General features: G+C 43.0%; 2 protein-coding genes across 2 annotated transcripts in view; one reads left to right on the top strand and one right to left on the bottom strand.

Annotated features, from left to right (window-relative positions):
- The window catches only part of FBXO9 (F-box protein 9), a 45,970-nt gene extending 28,642 nt beyond the window's left edge, over positions 1–17,328 (bottom strand). Inside the window, exons 1-2 of the mRNA XM_063442923.1 lie at positions 17,038–17,328; positions 363–440 (exon numbers count right to left, since the gene is read on the bottom strand). Coding sequence (XP_063298993.1) covers positions 363–440; positions 17,038–17,040 — 81 coding nt within the window. The 5' untranslated portion in view covers positions 17,041–17,328. The remainder of the gene's footprint in view (positions 1–362; positions 441–17,037) is intronic.
- Positions 17,329–17,404: 76 nt separating this feature from the next.
- CILK1 (ciliogenesis associated kinase 1) overlaps positions 17,405–17,977 on the top strand; it is a 31,486-nt gene continuing 30,913 nt past the window's right edge. The window contains exon 1 of the mRNA XM_063442921.1: positions 17,405–17,586. The gene's annotated coding sequence lies outside the window, so the exon portion shown is untranslated. The remainder of the gene's footprint in view (positions 17,587–17,977) is intronic.

The raw sequence follows: 17,977 nt of genomic DNA, 5'->3' as shown, positions 1-17,977 counted from the left end.
TGGGTTTAGCTTACATTATCAACACATTATTTACACCTTACTGGTTCTATATGTATATGATTTAATCCAGATACACTCTTAGAATTGTGTGTGTGTGTGTATTACAATTATTGTGTTATTTTTTTTTATGTTTCATTTAATTTTGTAAAAAAAAACACAACAAAAAAAAACACTTTTTCAATAAAACAATATTTTTGCACAATTCTGTATTTACCTTATGTGTTTTGTATGTTTTACAATCAGGAAGGGGGGGGAGGACTTTAAGCAATTCCAAATAAAGATATTTACTTTAATACATGATCTATATATTATCAATATAATCCACTAAAATTACAGTGTCGCTTAAAGAAACATTATTGTACCTGAAGATTGGTTTCTCCCGGTCTTCCATTTTCATCCGTTTTCAGGATGTCAGAGTAACAATCCTTATCACCTTCCGCCTATGAATAAGATAAAGAATTTTTACTTGTGCAGGGGGTACTCAGAGACATGGGAATATCTGTTAGTACAAGTACCGTATATACTCGAGTATAAGCCGAGTTTTTCAGCCCATTTTTTGGGCTGAAAAACCCCAACTCGGCTTATACTCGAGTCATAGTCTGTATTATGGCAATTTGCATTGCCATAATACAGACTGGGGGGAGAGGGGGGCTGGCAGAGCTGTAACTTACCTGTTCTGCAGCTCCTGTCAGCTCTCTCCTCCTCCGCGCCGTCCGTTCAGCACCTCGGTCAGCTCCCAGTGTAAGTCTCGCGAGAGCCGCGGCTCTCGCGAGACTTACAGTGTGAGCTGATAGAAGGAGCTGCACGGACGGCGCAGAGGAGGAGAGAGCTGACAGGAGCTGCAGAACAGGTAAGTTACAGCTCTGCCAGCCCCCCTCTCCCCCCCACTGAACTACCACTGGACCACCAGGGAAGGAGAGCCCCCCTCCCTGCCATATATCAAGCAGGGAGGGGGGACGAAAAAAAAATATATATAAATAAAATAAGAAATAATAAAAAAATAATAATAACAAAAAAAAAGGGGTATAAGGACCACTATGGGAGGGAGGGGGGGTATAAGGACCACTATGGGAGGGAGGGGGGGATAAGGACCGCTATGGGAGGGAGGGGGGGGGATAAGGACCACTATGGGAGGGAGGGGGGATAAGGACCACTATTGGAGGGAGGGGGGTAAATGGACCACTATGGGAGGGAGGGGGGGGTATAAGGACCACTATGGGAGGGAGGGGGGGGGGGATAAGGACCACTATGGGAGGGGAGGGTAAGGACCACTAGGGGAGGGGTGAGTCAGGACCACTGGGGGGGGGGGGGGGTGAAGGAACATGGGGGTGGGGAGGTAAGGACCACTGAGGGAGGAGGAGGGGAAGTCAGGACATATGGGGGGGGAGGGGGCGGCAAAAATTGTTTTGCCTACGGCGGCAAATATCCTTGCACCGGCCCTGCACACACTGCATTCACACACTGCATTCATACACACACACACTGCATTCATGCACACACACGCTGCACTCATACACACACACATACGCACACACTGCATTCATTATACACACACTGTAAATAAATATTCAATTAATATATTTTTTTTAGGATCTAATTTTATTTAGAAATTTACCAGTAGCTGCTGCATTTCCCACCCTAGTCTTATACTCGAGTCAGTAAGTTTTCCCAGTTTTTTGGGATAAAATTAGGGGCCTCGGCTTATATTCGGGTCGGCTTATACTCGAGTATATACGGTAAATAGAATTTTCTGTATTCTAAGAATCTAAGCAATGCCATAGTGTGCAAAAACAACAACTGCAGTGTTGAGAGACAAAAAGGGTAAATGAAATCCAACATAAACCCATATCTGCTTGCTTGACATGTCCTTCCTGAAGTGAATAAATGCGGTTGATGAATCTCCAAATCAATTTAAAGAGTAAATGTCACGTCCCAGAATTTTAAATATTATCTTTATATTTTACTTATCTAAGAGGTATGACATTTTTTATATATATATATATATATATATATATATTCACACACACACACACACAGTATAAGTAACCTTCTCTAAAAATAAAAAGTTAGGTTAGTACCTCCCTCCGGGGTCATTCAATCATCATCAGCATCCCCAGGACCCTCACAATAAAATCAAGCAAAATATAAGTTTAAAAACAGGAAGAGAATTCTGTACTGCTGTTAATGCAAAGGAAAAAAGAATTTACATTAAGTTAAAAGGTCTTATTTTTCTGATGTATAGCAGAAATACACTAGGGACATAGCAAGATCCTACAAGGGTGGGTCTTCCATCACTGCTGCTTGTAACAACTTCTCCCCAAATGCCCCTTCTGCTGAATACCGAATGACTAGCCTATAACATTTGCTAACATGCTAAATTAAGACTGTGGCAGCTTTTCATATATATTCAGAAGAAGCCATTGCTTTTCTTGCCCACAAAGCAGCCATAGATCATGTTCAATGTTATTTAATTTTGACAGGAAGTGACAAGTAGTGACTCTCCTCTAGCTTTACATGTAATCATAATGGTTTCTGTGATCCATTGAGCAATTGTGAATTTAGAGGCTGCTTTACCTGCAGAATTTCCTCTCAAGTTAAAGAGGCACTGTCCAAGGGCAGAGTCTAAAAAGTCAATTCTAACAGCCAACTGCTGCAGGGAATCTTCTGTGTCAACGGAGGATCCTGTGGTCTTGTGTGATACTCCATAGACCTCAAAGCTGTACTCTTGCACATGCGCGAGAGTACAGCAGTGATGCCGGCTCTGAAGAGGGAAGTAATCCTCTCCAAATATATCTCCACATCCAATGAATTAAGTTTAAGAGAGGAAGGCTTCTCGTATAATGAAGGAAGTATAGTAGTCTCAGATGTAAGTAGGGCTCAGATGTAAGAAAACCGTATCCTAATAAAATACTTAATATTTTGGTGAAGATGAGAGTGCGTGGATCTCGCTTTACTGAAGTGATTGCAATAAGGAATGCTACTTTTTAAGTAAGACTATATTTTGAGAGAAACATCTGTAAGAAGTTCAAATGGTTCCTCACATACTCCGTTAAGCAAAAGACAGATCCCATATTGGGAAGATAGTTTTGTGGTGGATGGAGCTGCCAAAGCACTTTAAACAAAAATCTCCTGATCGCTTTAAAAGATCTTCAATGTGTTGAGATGCTCATACTGCAAGAAATTATTTCTCTCAAAATATACAAAAAGTTGGCATAGCAGGGTTCATAAAGTCCGTCCTCCTTGCATCAATATAAGTATCTATTCCCTATACGCAAGTAAATCTTAGAAATTTTGTAGATTTCAGCAATACATCCATTTATTCTTCCTCTAGACCATGACTCTTGAGTATTACCCTTGCAGAAACCAAGCAGTTGAAAAAGTCTTTAGTGTCTTCAATGTGATTCCTGTTTTCCAAAAGCTGTACTATGGGAGGTAGATACCCAAATTCTTCGTTCCGCCATCTCCAGAAGTTCTGAAAACCAGCTTCTGTTTGGCCAGTAGGAAATCATTGTGATTATCCATGAGACTGAATGGATTTTCCAGATTACTTTAGTATGGATTGCTACAGGTGGAAATACATATCTCTAGGAAAACGTCCACTTAATTGATAGAACGTACAGATAATCTGAGTAGTCCGTTCTTTAAAGAAAGGCAAACCTGCACACCTTTCAGTTTTTTTCATTGCAGTTGAAATTGTTTGGGCTCAGGGATAGTCTGCATGTCTCCATTTGTTTCTGCCAATATCATCTACTATAATGTTGTCTATATCTTTAATATAGACAGCTGTGATTACAGATACGGTAGGTTTATTTCTGACTATTACTATTTCTGCATGTTTAGCACTTCAAGGTAAAACACTACTGTTTTGCAGAAAAGGCACTGTTTACCTTGAAGAGTTAAACACACCTCTAGTAACGCATACTAACAGCCACTAGAGGTGCTTCCTCTGCATGGATCGAATTAAACTTGGTCATGTAACATTGCAGCTCACAGGAAAGCATTGAATTTAGGGAGGTTTTTCTAGGAGAAGCATGAATGTGCACCTTGGTAGCATCTTTATAGCCTGCCTCCCACTTTTCTCAAGGCATCAGAACTTTTTGCATTTGTCACTACTTGCTGATGTGTTCTTGTCTCAGAATCGGCTTTCAGGTTTTTTTTTTTTTAATACATCTGTCCTCCTCCTATGCATAGTTTAGCTTTTATTCACACTAGTAAGGTATTCTATTCCCTTTAAGCCTCTTTTCCTGTGGTAATAACTTTCTGGTCTTAGACATATACTTAATGAGATTATCCAAAGCAGATCCAAATAACTTATTTTCTTTGAAAGTTAACTCACAAAGGGCACTCTTACGAATCTACAGCCCATGACTTCAACCAGTTCACTCAAGTCACTAATGATAAACCCATGTTTCTCAAGGACCGCTTTATGGACTTTTGTCATCAGATAAAAACTTCCTAACCAACCTATTTTTTAATGACCAGACTAAATCTTCAGAAGAATCTCCGGACAGATTATCTTCTAGACTCTAGAAGACACCTTTTGGCACCCAGGGAAGCCAAAAGGTGTCCAACCTTTTTGTTTCCTTGTGCCGCAGTGAGCGCAGAGGAATTGCCTTGGGCTGCACATAAAATCTATAACATAAATAATTTATATAAAAAAACTTTGAAGGCCCTTTCCTTGAATTTGTTTAGTAGATAATTCCCTTAGTTGTTATCCTTATGTGGGATTGCCATATTTAAGGATACCAACTTAGGGAGCTATCTACTAAACACATACATATGCACACGTTGCCACACACACGGTCACTGACCTATAACACAGTCACATACATACAGCACACACAATCACAGACACACACAATTACAGACCTATACACACACACACAATCACAGACCACACACACCTATACAACAACGACAAACAATCAAACCCACACACAAAAGCACAGACCCAAACACATAATCATTGACTTACACACACAAAATCACTGCCCCCCAAAAAAATATACCTAAGAAGTCTAATTAGTGCTTTGCTGTGGTAAGCTGCTGTTTGAAATATCCTTCTGTAAGAGGTTTCTGACCTTTTATCCATCAAAACATTAAAGCCCCCCACCCCCTCGCTAAAATTTTAATCCAGTTAAAAGATATAGTAAGATAATGTGGAAACACTAACATGGGCTCCCAGCAGATGAAGTGCCAGGATCTGAAAAGGGCCAAGCAAATGAAGATAGTGGCTGCCACCCTGGACAGGTTTAGTTCGGTTAAACTCATCTTCCTCTGCACCCCACAGTCATCGGACACTAAGCAAAGCAGCAAAATATGCAAAGTTTCCAGACAGTGACAGGACCACTATAAGGCCTTGCTACTTTCCATTCTCTTCAAGTTCCACAAATGTATCTTGGCATTGAAAACCTTTTCCTTTCTTATCTTTTATTTTATTCTCTTCCATCCTTTCATAATACATACAAAAATCAGTCAAATTAAGCTTAAAGAGATACTATAGTGCCAGGTATACAAAACTGTATTCCTGGCACGATTGCTCCCGCTTCCTCCCCCCCCTTACCCCCACCCCATAATTGAAGGGTTAAAAATCCTTTATTTACATCGCTGATTTTCCTCAGCGCTGGCTGCGGCTCCGCCTTCTCAGACGTTACCTGATGAGGGGGCACTAATGTGCATTAATTAATGCTTTCCTATGGTGAAATAGTTGACGCTGATGTCCTCATGTGGAGCGTGAGGACATCCAGCATCACTTAGCGGACCAAAAGTCTGGTAACATTCCGGAAGCTCCTCTAGTGGCTGTCTAGTAGAGTGCATTGCTGCACTAAGTGCAATATAGACAGTTTTGCTCTTTGAGTATCATGGCACTTTTACATTTGTGCATACTGGAGGGTGGGAAAATTATAAGCATTTTGTACTTTAGTATAAGTCATATTGATTAAAAACATTACATTTAATATACAGTGTTTTAAAAGGGCAATAGGACTTTTTTTCATACCATATAAATTAATAACTAATCTTTAAAGTGAATGAAAGATATATTAAAAAAAATAAAAAATAACCTGAAAATAAAAATAGAGCACATAATAAGGTCTAATGCTTTTTCCAAGTTTGCTTATATCCCCCTTTTTTAAGTCACAGAGAAGGTTTCAGAGCGGGATGGTGTTGGTAGGTTTTCCAAGTCCATGTCACTAGTTTCGGTTTCTATCAACAGACTGCACCCCACAGTCCAAGGCAGGCAGTTTTGCAGAATTGAGGTGGGAAGCGAGCTGTGATGTCAGGAGCCGGAATACGACGTCACTCCAGCCTCGGCATCACTAAACGGCGCGTGAAAGAGCATAACAAGAAGAGGATTTTAGCGATAGTAAGCTTGCCACTGGTTCTTGGGAGGGGCCTGTTTGTCAGCCTCCTGCCTCAGGACTATGGGCCGTGCAAAAAGGCTCATAAAATACTTTGTTCATGCCTTTTTTGCTAGTCTGTTCGGTAGATTGCATTCCCCTCTGATTTTACCATTGTCACGTTCGACTACCGAACAACCACACGAACCAGGGACCACCCGGGAGCTTGTTAGCACATATTAACAACTTGGAACGGTTCTCACTGCAGTGTTTTAATTGTTTGTTTGAGTGGCCGCAATTCCTATAGACAACCACGAGGTGGCGGTCATTTTGTTCGCATGAACGCAAGCAGCGGTGTTTGGGCATGAATCTCATGGAAATAAAATCGTACACAGAAACTCCCGAACACCGCTGGACTTCCATCATCGCCTGTGTTCGGTTCTATATAAGTTAGAAGGGCACTATTCGGTGGAATCGTTCATCTGGATGAGGGGAACAAGCTCCGGGGTAAGAACACTGACTCTGTTTGGTAGCTTATTTGTTTTTAACTACCTAACTAGACCGACCGCAAGCCTTGATTCTCTGAAACTATTTTGGGCATTGGACCATGCGTGCGCCCAGTCAATTAAATGTCTTCCAGGAAAATCCTGAACCCCTGAACTGATCTGGGTGATTTTTGGATCAGGGCTATCAAGGGATGTAACATTCGTGGGGGTTTTGTATGTTTTAAAGGTATTTTGGGAATTTTATAAAAATGTGTGTTTTGTGTTTGGAGATAATTGAGTTTAGTATAGTGCTTGACTATCTCCATGGTACAGAGGAGGGATTGATCTATTATGTGTGGGAGTGTCCTGGATCTGAGAGCCAATGTGGTTGTGTAATTGTTAATACTGTGGTTTACTCTCAGGTCCAGGGAGGAGTGCCCCGTGCATGGGGACTTGCATACAAGGCCAGTTGTGGCTCCTATTAAACGAGTTCCTGCTGTCACATCCTGTTTCTGGCTGTGGATCATTTCTGGAAATGGCTTCTGGTATCCAGTACAATTCATGTTTAGTTTTTCTTGGTTTCATTCCTTTATTCCGTTCTTGGAATTCCCAATATCTTGGATTCCCTTTAACCCCTTAACGCCGTTACGGCGTTCTATGCCGTCGCGGCTTTAAAGCCGTTGCGGCTGCATAGAACGCCGTAACGGCTTGCAGCCCAGGAGGTCCGGCGGTACTCACCTCCGCTGCGATCCTCTTCTGGGGGGCTGCCTCAGAGCCCAGGCAGCCCCCCCACGGCAAATCAGGCCCCCGGGGGCCATGTGATCGCTCTCAAAGAGCGATCACATGGCCCCCTATAGCTGGCTGTGGATCTGCCAGCAGGGGGACTGTCTGAAATATCAGACAGTCCCCCTGCTGGTGGGAAGAATTAAAAAAAATAATTAGACATGTGTAAAATTTAAATAAATGCATTTTTATATATATAATATATGTATATATATTATATATATAATATATATACATATTATATATATGTAACGTCATGTGTAATGTATTTTAATAGTAATATTAGTATATATATTAGTATTAAAATACACTTAGAATGACGTTACATATATATAATATGTATATATATTATATATATATAATAGATATATACACATATATTATATATATATACATATAATTACAATAATAAATAAATAAAATTATTAAATAAATAAATAAAATATTGAAACAAAATTTAAAATAAATTATATATTCATATGTAATTTTATTCTAACTGTATTTTGTTATTAAAAAATATATATTGGTAACAAAATACACTTAGAATGACATTCTATATATATCTATCTATATATAAAATACAAATAACCGCAAATATATATAGAGAGATAAATACATATAATTACATAATAGATTACATTAGTATACACGTAGAATTTAAATACCTATAAATGCATATATATTAAAATTCTACGTGTATATTTAAGTAATCTTTTAACATAATTATGTCATTTGATTAATTAAAATTTGATTGACATGCCTGACAACACAGGGAGAAAGTGCAGAGAATTTAATTCGCAAGCACTATATTTGACCCTGTAACTCTCCAAGACATCATAAAAGCTGTACATAGGGGGTACTGTTTTACTCAGGAGACTTCGCTGAACTCAAATATTACTGTTTAAAACTGGTAAATTATATTACAACGATGATATTTTAAGTAAAAGTGAATTTTTTTGCATTTTTTACAAACAAACGGCACTTTTATGTACTATATTATTGTTGTAATATGTTTTACTGTTTTAAAACACTAATATTTGTGTTTAGTGAAGTCTCCCGAGAATAACAGTACCCCCCATGTACAGGTTTTATGGTGTTTTGGAAAGTTAGAGAGTCACATATAAGGCTTGCATTTCATTTTTTTCACATTGAAATTTGCCAGATTAGTTATGTTGCCTTTGAGACCGTATGGTAGCCCAGGAATAAGAATTACCCCCATGATGGCCTACCATTTGCAAAAGTAGACAACCCAAGGTATTGCAAATGGGGTATGTCCAGTCATTTTTAGTAGCCACTTAGTCACAAACACTGGCCAAATATTAGTTTTTTGCTTTTTTCACACAAAAACAAATATGAACGCTAACTTTGGCCAGTGTTTGTGACTAAGTGGCTACTAACAAAGACTAAACATACCCCACGTTCAATACCTTGGGTTGTCTACTTTTTCACATGGTATGCCATTATGGGGGTAATTCTCATTCCTGGGCTACCACACCGTCTCAAAGGTAACATTACTAATCTGGCAAATTTCAATTTAAAAATGGAACGTTCTATATTTGACCCTGTAACTTTCCAAAACACCATAAAACCTGTTAATGGGGGGTACTGTTGTACTCGTGAGACATCGCTGATTACAAATATGTGCATTTTTTTGCAGTAAAACCTAACAGTATTATGACATTTACAGCTAAAATGTGAGGCGGAACTACAAATTTTTAAAAAAAATGTAAAATTTCTCACAGTTTTTTAAATTTTATTCATAATAAATTATGTTTCATATATAAATATTTGATATGGAATGAAAGCCCTGTTTCTCCTGAACAAAATGATATATAATAAGTGTGGGTGCATTTAATATGAAAGATGGGAACTACGGGTGAACAGACATATAGCGCAAATACCAGTTTTTGTTTACGTTTTGTTTTGATCAGAACGTGCACTATTGACTCCGTCCTGAAGGGGTTAATGTTTGTTTTTTGTTGCCACACCCGTTTCTTTCCTACTAATCCTTTTGTTTCAGTCTGGTCCTGCAGGCAGTGGTTTCTTTTCTTTGCAGGTAAGTGTTGTGTGTGTTTTATTATTGTTTATTTAGGCATGCATATCTAGGCAGTTAGGATCCATCGTAATTGGAGTACTTTGGCGCAGTGGTGGGCTGCATACATCTTGGCCATTTATGTATGTTTAAATCTCCAATGTTTATTGCACATATTAGTACTTCGTTATTTCTCCTTGTATTTCTTGTTTTCTTTTGTCTTGTATTCCCAGTTCATGTAAAGTCCTGTCCATGTTTCCCTTATGTATTGTGTACATGTTCTGCTTTCTGTCCTTCTCCAGTCCTGGGTTCTTCTAGTCTCGTCTTGCTATCTTCTTTGGTGCCTGTTCTAGTCTTGCCCTTTTTCTAGTACTGGATTCATATCTGCTGCAGAGCCTGCCTATTCTGATCCTGGGAGGTCTGCATATTGTAATCTGGCACCTGGGATCCGCAGAAGCTGCATCAGTGCCCTGGTATGTGGCCGCACAAATGCTGGTGCTCATCACCAGGGGGCGTGTGATAACCCTGCACCAGGCCCTGATAATCCATTTCCACACAGTGACTCCTATCAAGATCAGGCATACTGGGTCCCAGTCACTGGACCGCCACCCCAGGCACCTGCTTACCCTCAACATAGAGTCTCATCTCATGTGTGGGGAAAATGGCTGTATCTACCCTGGGGATTGCTATATCACAATGCTCCCCTGGGTTATAATCACTAGCTCTTATAAGAGCTGTTCCTGCTATACTCTCTGGACTAGGAGAGGTTCACCTACTGGAAGATGGATCCTGGTCTAGGGTCCAGGGTGGGTGGAGGACGGCAAGTTCCCAGCCAAGCTGTAACGCTGGACGTGGGGACTACGGTGCTGATGGTGTCTGGTGAAGGGCTGGAAGTCCTCGTGAGCACTAGGGAGCATCGACTGGCGGAGGCACCCGTTCCGTCACAAGCAAGAAGATGACAGAAGCCACACTGGACCCCAGGGAAAGGATCCACTCGAGCTCTCCCAAAGGTAACGAGGCTGGGTCGACGTAAAATGAAGTAAATGTTAAAGGAACACTCCAGGCACCCAGACCACTTTTGCTCATTGGAGTGGTCTGGGTGCCAACTCTCACTACCCTTAACCCTGCAAGTGTAATTATTGCAGTTTTTTATAAACTGCAATAATTACATTGCAGGGTTAACTCCACCTCTAGTGGCCGTCTTCTAGACAGACACTAGAGGTCACTTCCTGATTTATGGCAAAGACTCCGCACATGCGCATTAGGTCTCCTCGGCCGATGGGCAGGATCAGTCTCGCCCACCGGCTGACGGAGGCAGTAGGAGGAGCGGCGCGGAGGAGAAGACCGCGACGAGGGACATCGTTGCTGCCTCAGGTAAGTGACTGAAGGGGTTTTCACCCCTTTAATAACCGGGGATTGGGGGTGGGAGGGAGAGGGTACCTCCAGTGCCAGGAAAACACTGTTTTCCTGGCACTGGAGTTTTCTTTTAATTCTGTGAATAGTTTGTCTTCAACGCACAAAGATGTGGTTAGCTTCTAGCCTTCCCAGCTGCAAAGGAAGGTTGATGGTCCATTCCATCTCTTGGTACGCTGCTCCATACCCTCCTCCTTCCATTGCGTGTGATTCATTTGCACTCTATGCCTTCCGAACGCTTTTGACTGGAAGGCAGCGATGTCGGACAAGGTGTAAAAACCAGCACAGGGATTCTAGCTTTATTTGAAAACTTTATTAAAGGGACTCTCCAGTGCCAGGAAAACAATCAGTTTTTCTGGCACTGCAGGTCCCCTCTCCCTCCCAATCCCCGGTTGCTGAAGGGTGAGAACCCCTTCAGTCACTTACCTGAGACCCCCGCCAATGTCCCTTGGAGGTGGTTTCAGGTCGCCGCCGCTCCTCCTCTTCATTACATCAGCCGGTGGGCGAGACTGACCCCGCCCGCAGAGACCTAATGCGCATACGCGGCAATGCTGCGCATGCGCATTAGAGCTCTCCAAAGGAAAGCATTGAAAATGCTTTCCTGTGGGGAATTGAGCGACGCTGGAGGTCCTCACACAGTGTGAGGACGTCCAGCGACGCTCTAGCACAGGTTTTCTGTGCTATGGACCAGTAAGTGCCCTCTAGTGGCTGTCTAGTAGACAGCCACTAGAGGTAGAGTTAACCCTGCAACGTAATTATTGCCTGCAGAATTAAGGGTAGTGGGAGTTGGCACCCAGACCACTCCAATGGGCAGAAGTGGTCTGGGTGCCAGGAGTGTCCCTTTAAGGTGGACCTAATCACTAATGCCCAATATAGTACTCTAGATGAAAAGAAACGGTTATTTGAAAATAGTTGGTGTAATGCTTTAGTAATAGCTCTATTAAAAAAACAATAACTGTTTGCATATTGTTCCAAATGATTTAATCAATTACTTAAAAAGACAGGAAAACTCTATAAATTAAATTATATTTATGCCATTAAAATATGTAAATAAATAGTATCAGCATGTTACTATTACAGATAAAGAGGATAGCACAGCATACTGCAGAATATTATGCAGTCTGGGAGGCTGCCAAGTTTTACATTTCACTGACAGACATACCACACCCAATATATACTACCTACAAGCAGATTAGGAAGAACTATAAATATCGTAGGCCTAAAATGCCTATGATTCAGCACCAGCTGTTACATAGAGATATAAGCTTCCCTGTAGACATTTACTATTTAACAGTAAAATACATCAACTTTTAGCTCTGATGTTAATACTTGAATAAACAATCAACGGGTCAGGAGGTTCCTTCACTAGTAACTTATCACCCGTCGGTGTTTGATATTTGGAGATACATATGTGCAGTTAACACGATTCTGTAATTATTGTTCCAGTTGCAATCAACTTGTACCTATAGAAACCAGCAAATAGTGTGAAATAACTAGCCGTATCTGCTACAGAAGTTAAACACAACAAACTTTTGTTTCTATTCATGTGTAGAAAAATCTAACTAAAAGACAGTGATAATTACAGCCCAGCTTGCCAGCATGTTTTATTCTCTAATCAATACAATCGACTCTGAAAATAAAAGGATTATTTCACATGCAACTATTCAAATTAAATGTAGCAGTCCTGTTCACACGGTTTCTTTGCTATCACTTTATACAACAAAAATGCTATTAGATTTAACCACTTAAAGGTAAAAAATATAGTGCCAAGAAAACAAACTCTTTTACTTGGCATTGAAGCTTCCCCTTCTGTCAAGGACCACTCCTCAGGTGCAGAAGGGGTTAATAACCCATTCTGTCACCTTCCTGGGTCCAGCGCCGATGGCCCTCAGCACTGGCTCAGCTCCACCCATGCGCCTCCCCAGCCGGTATAATGCTTTCCTATGGGGATTCTGGAGACGCTGGAAGTCCTCATGCATAGCGTGAGGACGTCAGCGTAGTTTAGACCAGTGTTCCCCAACCCAGGTTTTGTCAGTATTTCCATTGGAATAAAAGAGGGAAATACATAAATCCTAGACTATTGGTGGTCCATTAGGACTGGGTTAGGGAACGCTGGTTTAGATCAGTGCTCCCCAACCTTTTTATCGCCGCGGACCGGTAAACGTTTGATAATTTGCCCGCTTGTTTTGATTTAAGAATTTTAATTTAATTGTATTTAAACATGCCTTCAAAATAATATACAGCTACACCAAAAAATGAATATAAAGTGATTTATTTTATTTAACTCACTAGAATGCCAAATCAATGAGAACCCTGAGCTTGTTTCTTTGCAGACGGTGTGTGTATGGGGGCAGTGTTTGTGGGGCAGTGTTTGTAGTGTGTGTGGGGCAGTGTGTGTAGTGTGTATGGGGGCAGTGTTTGTGGGGCAGTGTGTGTAGTGTGTGTGTGGGGGCAGTGTTTGTAGTGTGTGTATGGGGGCAGTGTTTGTAGTGTGTGTATGGGGGCAGTGTTTGAGGGGCAGTGTGTGTAGTGTGTGCATGGGGGCAGTGTGTGTAGTGTGTGTATGGGGGGCAATGTTTGTGGGGCAGTGTTTGTAGTGTGTGTGTGGGCAGTGTGTGTATGGGGGCAGTGTTTGTAGTGTGTGTATGGGGCAGTGTTTGTAGTGTGTGTATGGGGGCAGTGTGTGTAGTGTGTGTATGGGGGGCAATGTTTGTGGGGCAGTGTGTGTAGTGTGTGTGGGGGGCAGTGTGTGTAGTGTGTGTATGGGGGCAGTGTTTGTGGGGCAGTGTTTGTAGTGTGTGTATGGGTGCAGTGTTTGTAGTGTGTGTATGGGGGCAGTGTTTGTAGTGTGTGTATGGGGACAGTGTTTGTGGGGCAGTGTGTGTATGGGGGGGAAATGTTTGTGGGGCAGTGTTTGTGGGGCAGTGTTTGTAGTGTGTGTATGGGGGCAGTGTTTGTGGGGCAGTGTTTGTAGTGTGTGTATGGGGGCAGTGTTTGTGGGGCAGTGTGTGTAGTGTGTGTATGGGGGGGAAATGTTTGTGGGGCAGTGTTTGTAGTGTGTGGGGCAGTGTGTGTAGTGTGTGTATGGGGGCAGTGTTTGTGGGGCAGTGTTTGTAGTGTGTGTATGGGGTCAGTGTTTGTGGGGCAGTGTGTGTAGTGTGTGTATGGGGGCAGTGTTTGTGGGGCAGTGTGTGTAGTGTGTGTATGGGGGGCAATGTTTGTGGGGCAGTGTTTGTAGTGTGTGTGTGGGGCAGTGTGTGTAGTGTGTGTATGGGGGCAGTGTTTGTGGGGCAGTGTTTGTAGTGTGTGTATGGGGGGCAATGTTTGTGGGGCAGTGTTTGTAGTGTGTGTGGGGGGCAGTGTGTGTAGTGTGTGTATGGGGGCAGTGTTTGTGGGGCAGTGTGTGTATGGGGGGCAATGTTTGTGGGGCAGTGTGTGTAGTGTGTGTATGGGGCAGTGTTTGTGGGGCAGTGTGTGTAGTGTGTGTGTATGGGGGCAGTGTTTGTGGGGCAGTGTGTGTATGGGGGGCAATGTTTGTGGGGCAGTGTTTGTAGTGTGTGTGTGGGGCAGTGTGTGTAGTGTGTGTATGGGGGCATTGTTTGTGGGGCAGTGTTTGTAGTGTGTGTATGGTGGCAGTGTTTGTGGGGCAGTGTGTGTATGGGGGGCAATGTCTGTGGGGCGGTGTGTGTAGTGTGTGTATGGGGCAGTGTTTGTATGGGGGTAGTGTTTGTGGGGCAGTGTTTGTATGGGGGCAGTGTTTGTGGGGCAGTGTTTGTAGTGTGTGTGTGGGGCAGTGTGTGTATGGGGCAGTGTTTGTAGTGTGTGTGTGTATGGGGGCGGTGTTTGAGGAGCAGTGTGTGTAGTGTGTGCATGGGGGCGGTGTTTGAGGGGCAGTGTGTGTAGTGTGTGCATGGGGGGCAATGTTTGTGGGGCAGTGTTTGTAGTGTGTGTGTGGGGCAGTGTGTGTATGGGGGGCAATGTTTGTGGGGCAGTGTGTATGGGGGGCAATGTTTGTGGGGCAGTGTGTGTAGTGTGTGTGTGGGGGGCAATGTTTATGGGGCAGTGTGTGAAGTGTGTGTATGGGGGGCAATGTTTGTGGGGCAGTGTGTGTATGGGGGGCAATGTTTGTGGGACAGTGTGTGTAGTGTGTGTAAATGGGGGGAAGGAGGGTAGGGAGGCTTTTTAAAAAAAAAAAAAAATAATTAAATATATACGTTATGTATATATATACGTTATATTATGTTATATTAAATATATACGGGGGTCCCTTCTTACCTTTACTGGGAGGAGGGGGGACATCTTTCGTTCCCTGGTGGTCCCAGTGGGATTCATTGGTGGTCCCAGTGGTAGGAGTGAACTCTAGCCCGCGCTCCTGGGCTAGAGTTCACTCTCGCGAGATTTGGAGCGTTGCCGTGGTAACCGCGGCAACGCTCCATGCTCGCGAGAGGAGGACCCGGAGGAGCTGCTGGTAAGAGCTCCCGGGTCCTCTCTCACTCCCTCCCCCCGCCGGCTGTCAGCATAGTGCCTGCGGACCGGGGAGGGAGAGCTCTGATCTCCCAGTTCCTCGGGCGGCCTGGTACCGTTTGATCCACGGACCGGTACCGGTCCGCGGCCCGGGGTTGGGGAACACTGGTTTAGATGACTGGAGGTCCGTCTAGTGGCTGTCTGGTAGAAAGCCAGTAGAGAAGGACTTAACCCTGCAAGGTAATTATTGTAGTTTATAAAAACTGTAATAGTTACATGCTCAGGGTTAAAGTTGATGGGAGTTAGCACCCAGACCATTTCAATGGGCTGAAGTGGTCTGGGTGCCTACAGTGTCCCTTTAAGGACCACATAATGGTTATGACATTATGCAGTGCAGGTTCTTAAAGAGACAATACGGTCACCAAAACAACTTTAGGTTACGGAAGCAGTTTGTGTGTAGATCATGCCTTTGCAGTGTCACTGCTCAGTTTTCTTCCATTTAGGAGTTAAATCACTTTTGCTTATGTAGCCCTAGTCACACCTCCCTGTATGTGACTTGCACAGCCACCCTAAACACTTCATGTAAAGAGTCATCTAATGTTTACACTTCCTTTTATTGCAAATTCTGTTTAATTTAGAATTTCATATCTCCTGGTCAGTTAATAGCTTGCTAGACCCTACAGGAGCCTCCTGTAAGTCATTAAAGTAAAATTTCAGAGCAGTAAATACAATATTATAAAGTAAGTTATATCTGATAGAAAATTGAACCATTTTGTTTTTATACAGGATGTGTCAATCATGCAGGGAAGGTGTGACTAGGCGGGCCTCATAAACAGAAACAAAGGTTACTTAACTCCTAAATTGCAGAGAAAAGCACGACTTACACAGCAAAACTGCTTTATTAAGCTAAAAGTTGTTTTGGTGACTATAGTGGCCTTTTAATCTCGTTGCAGATATTAAGAAGCATTACTAAAGTATAATACAGAATGGGACATGGTAGTAATGCTTAACTTTTAAGTCTCAGCACTTGGAGTCCAGGTTTCCAATGCCTATAGTCATAACTAAATAATATACATGTTGTGCACAACTCTTCGCAGTATTTCTTTTTATCATGTTTACTTGCCACTATCTTTAACAAATATGGAATTGTGAAAGATAAAATTCACTTTAGTTATTGACATGTCTTTATCATGCAGCACCTCCTGTCTTAGCTCACTGTTGGTCATTTTATAAGCTCTGTCCTTCACACCTGGCAGTCATCATAGGAACAAGGAGACACTAAACAATTGTTGAGATTAATTCTGCATGCTGTAATGTGTAAGCACACACACAACTGGCACAAACTGTGACATAGTCTGGATTAACATGCCGGCACACCATACGGTATATGTGACGGTGTGGAGAGCCGCTCCCGCGGATGTTACAGATTGAGTGAGTGAGTGAGTGATTGTAACGGTCACAGTGTAAGCCCCCCGCCCCCAGGCCATGGCGTCCCCTCACGGTCACCGTGTAACGGGCTCACCATACTGAGCGGAGTCGGCAGCTCCCGGGGTTCAGCACAGTTCTCGGTCGGAGAAGCGCAGGACGCAGCGGGAGTCAGCGCGGGACCTGCGGGCGGCGGCCATGACTGTGCTGTGCGTCCCGGGGAACCGAGGGGGGAGTACAGCGGGACCGAGAGCGCTGCACTTCGACAGGAACCGAATCGCTACAGCGGAACCATAGAGCGGGGAGGCTAGAGCGTCACCGGCCGGAACTATAGAACTCGGGAGGATAGACTGGCACAGACCGGAAGTAGACAATGGAAAGAACAGCGCACTGATTGTCTATAGAGCACGGAAACAAGACAGCTGTCCTAGAGCGGCACCGGAACCAAAGAGATGAAACAACCAGAGAGCGGCGCGGCTATGGTGTAGCTCGCTGGCTGTGTGTACCGGAACAAGCGAGATGGGGAAACGGGATAGACAGTGGACAGGACTCATAGAGACGAGGTTCTCTCCCATAGAGAAGTAGGGGAGAGAGCGGAACCAGTTAGAGGATAGGGAAACCTAGTCACCCAGGAGTGTGTGAGGAGGTAAGTGTGTGCTCCCCTGCAGGAGCTGATACTCTATAAACAGAACTACAACTCCCATGATTCTTGAATTACATATATAGCCAGAGAATCATGGGAGTTGTAGTTCAGCAACATCTGGGGGGGCGGAGTTTGAGGACCCCTGCTCTATAACTAACTCATGGAATATTATGATAAACAAACTCCACTAACTGACCCACCAACAGGTTGGACATCCCTGCTATCAATACCAGGACACTGCCTGTCTGTCTGTCTGTCTCTATATTATGGGGTTCAGTCAATAAATAACAGTGTGGGGGATTTAAAGCCCACAGTGCACAACTCACACTACAACAATCCAGCTGTGACTATAGTTCAACGTTGTAGGATTTTGTTTGTTTTTTCGTTTGTGGTG

This window comes from Pelobates fuscus, chromosome 2 (assembly GCF_036172605.1).
Source record: "Pelobates fuscus isolate aPelFus1 chromosome 2, aPelFus1.pri, whole genome shotgun sequence".
Taxonomy (NCBI): Eukaryota; Metazoa; Chordata; class Amphibia; order Anura; family Pelobatidae; genus Pelobates; species Pelobates fuscus.
This window is presented reverse-complemented; position numbering and strand designations above follow the sequence as displayed.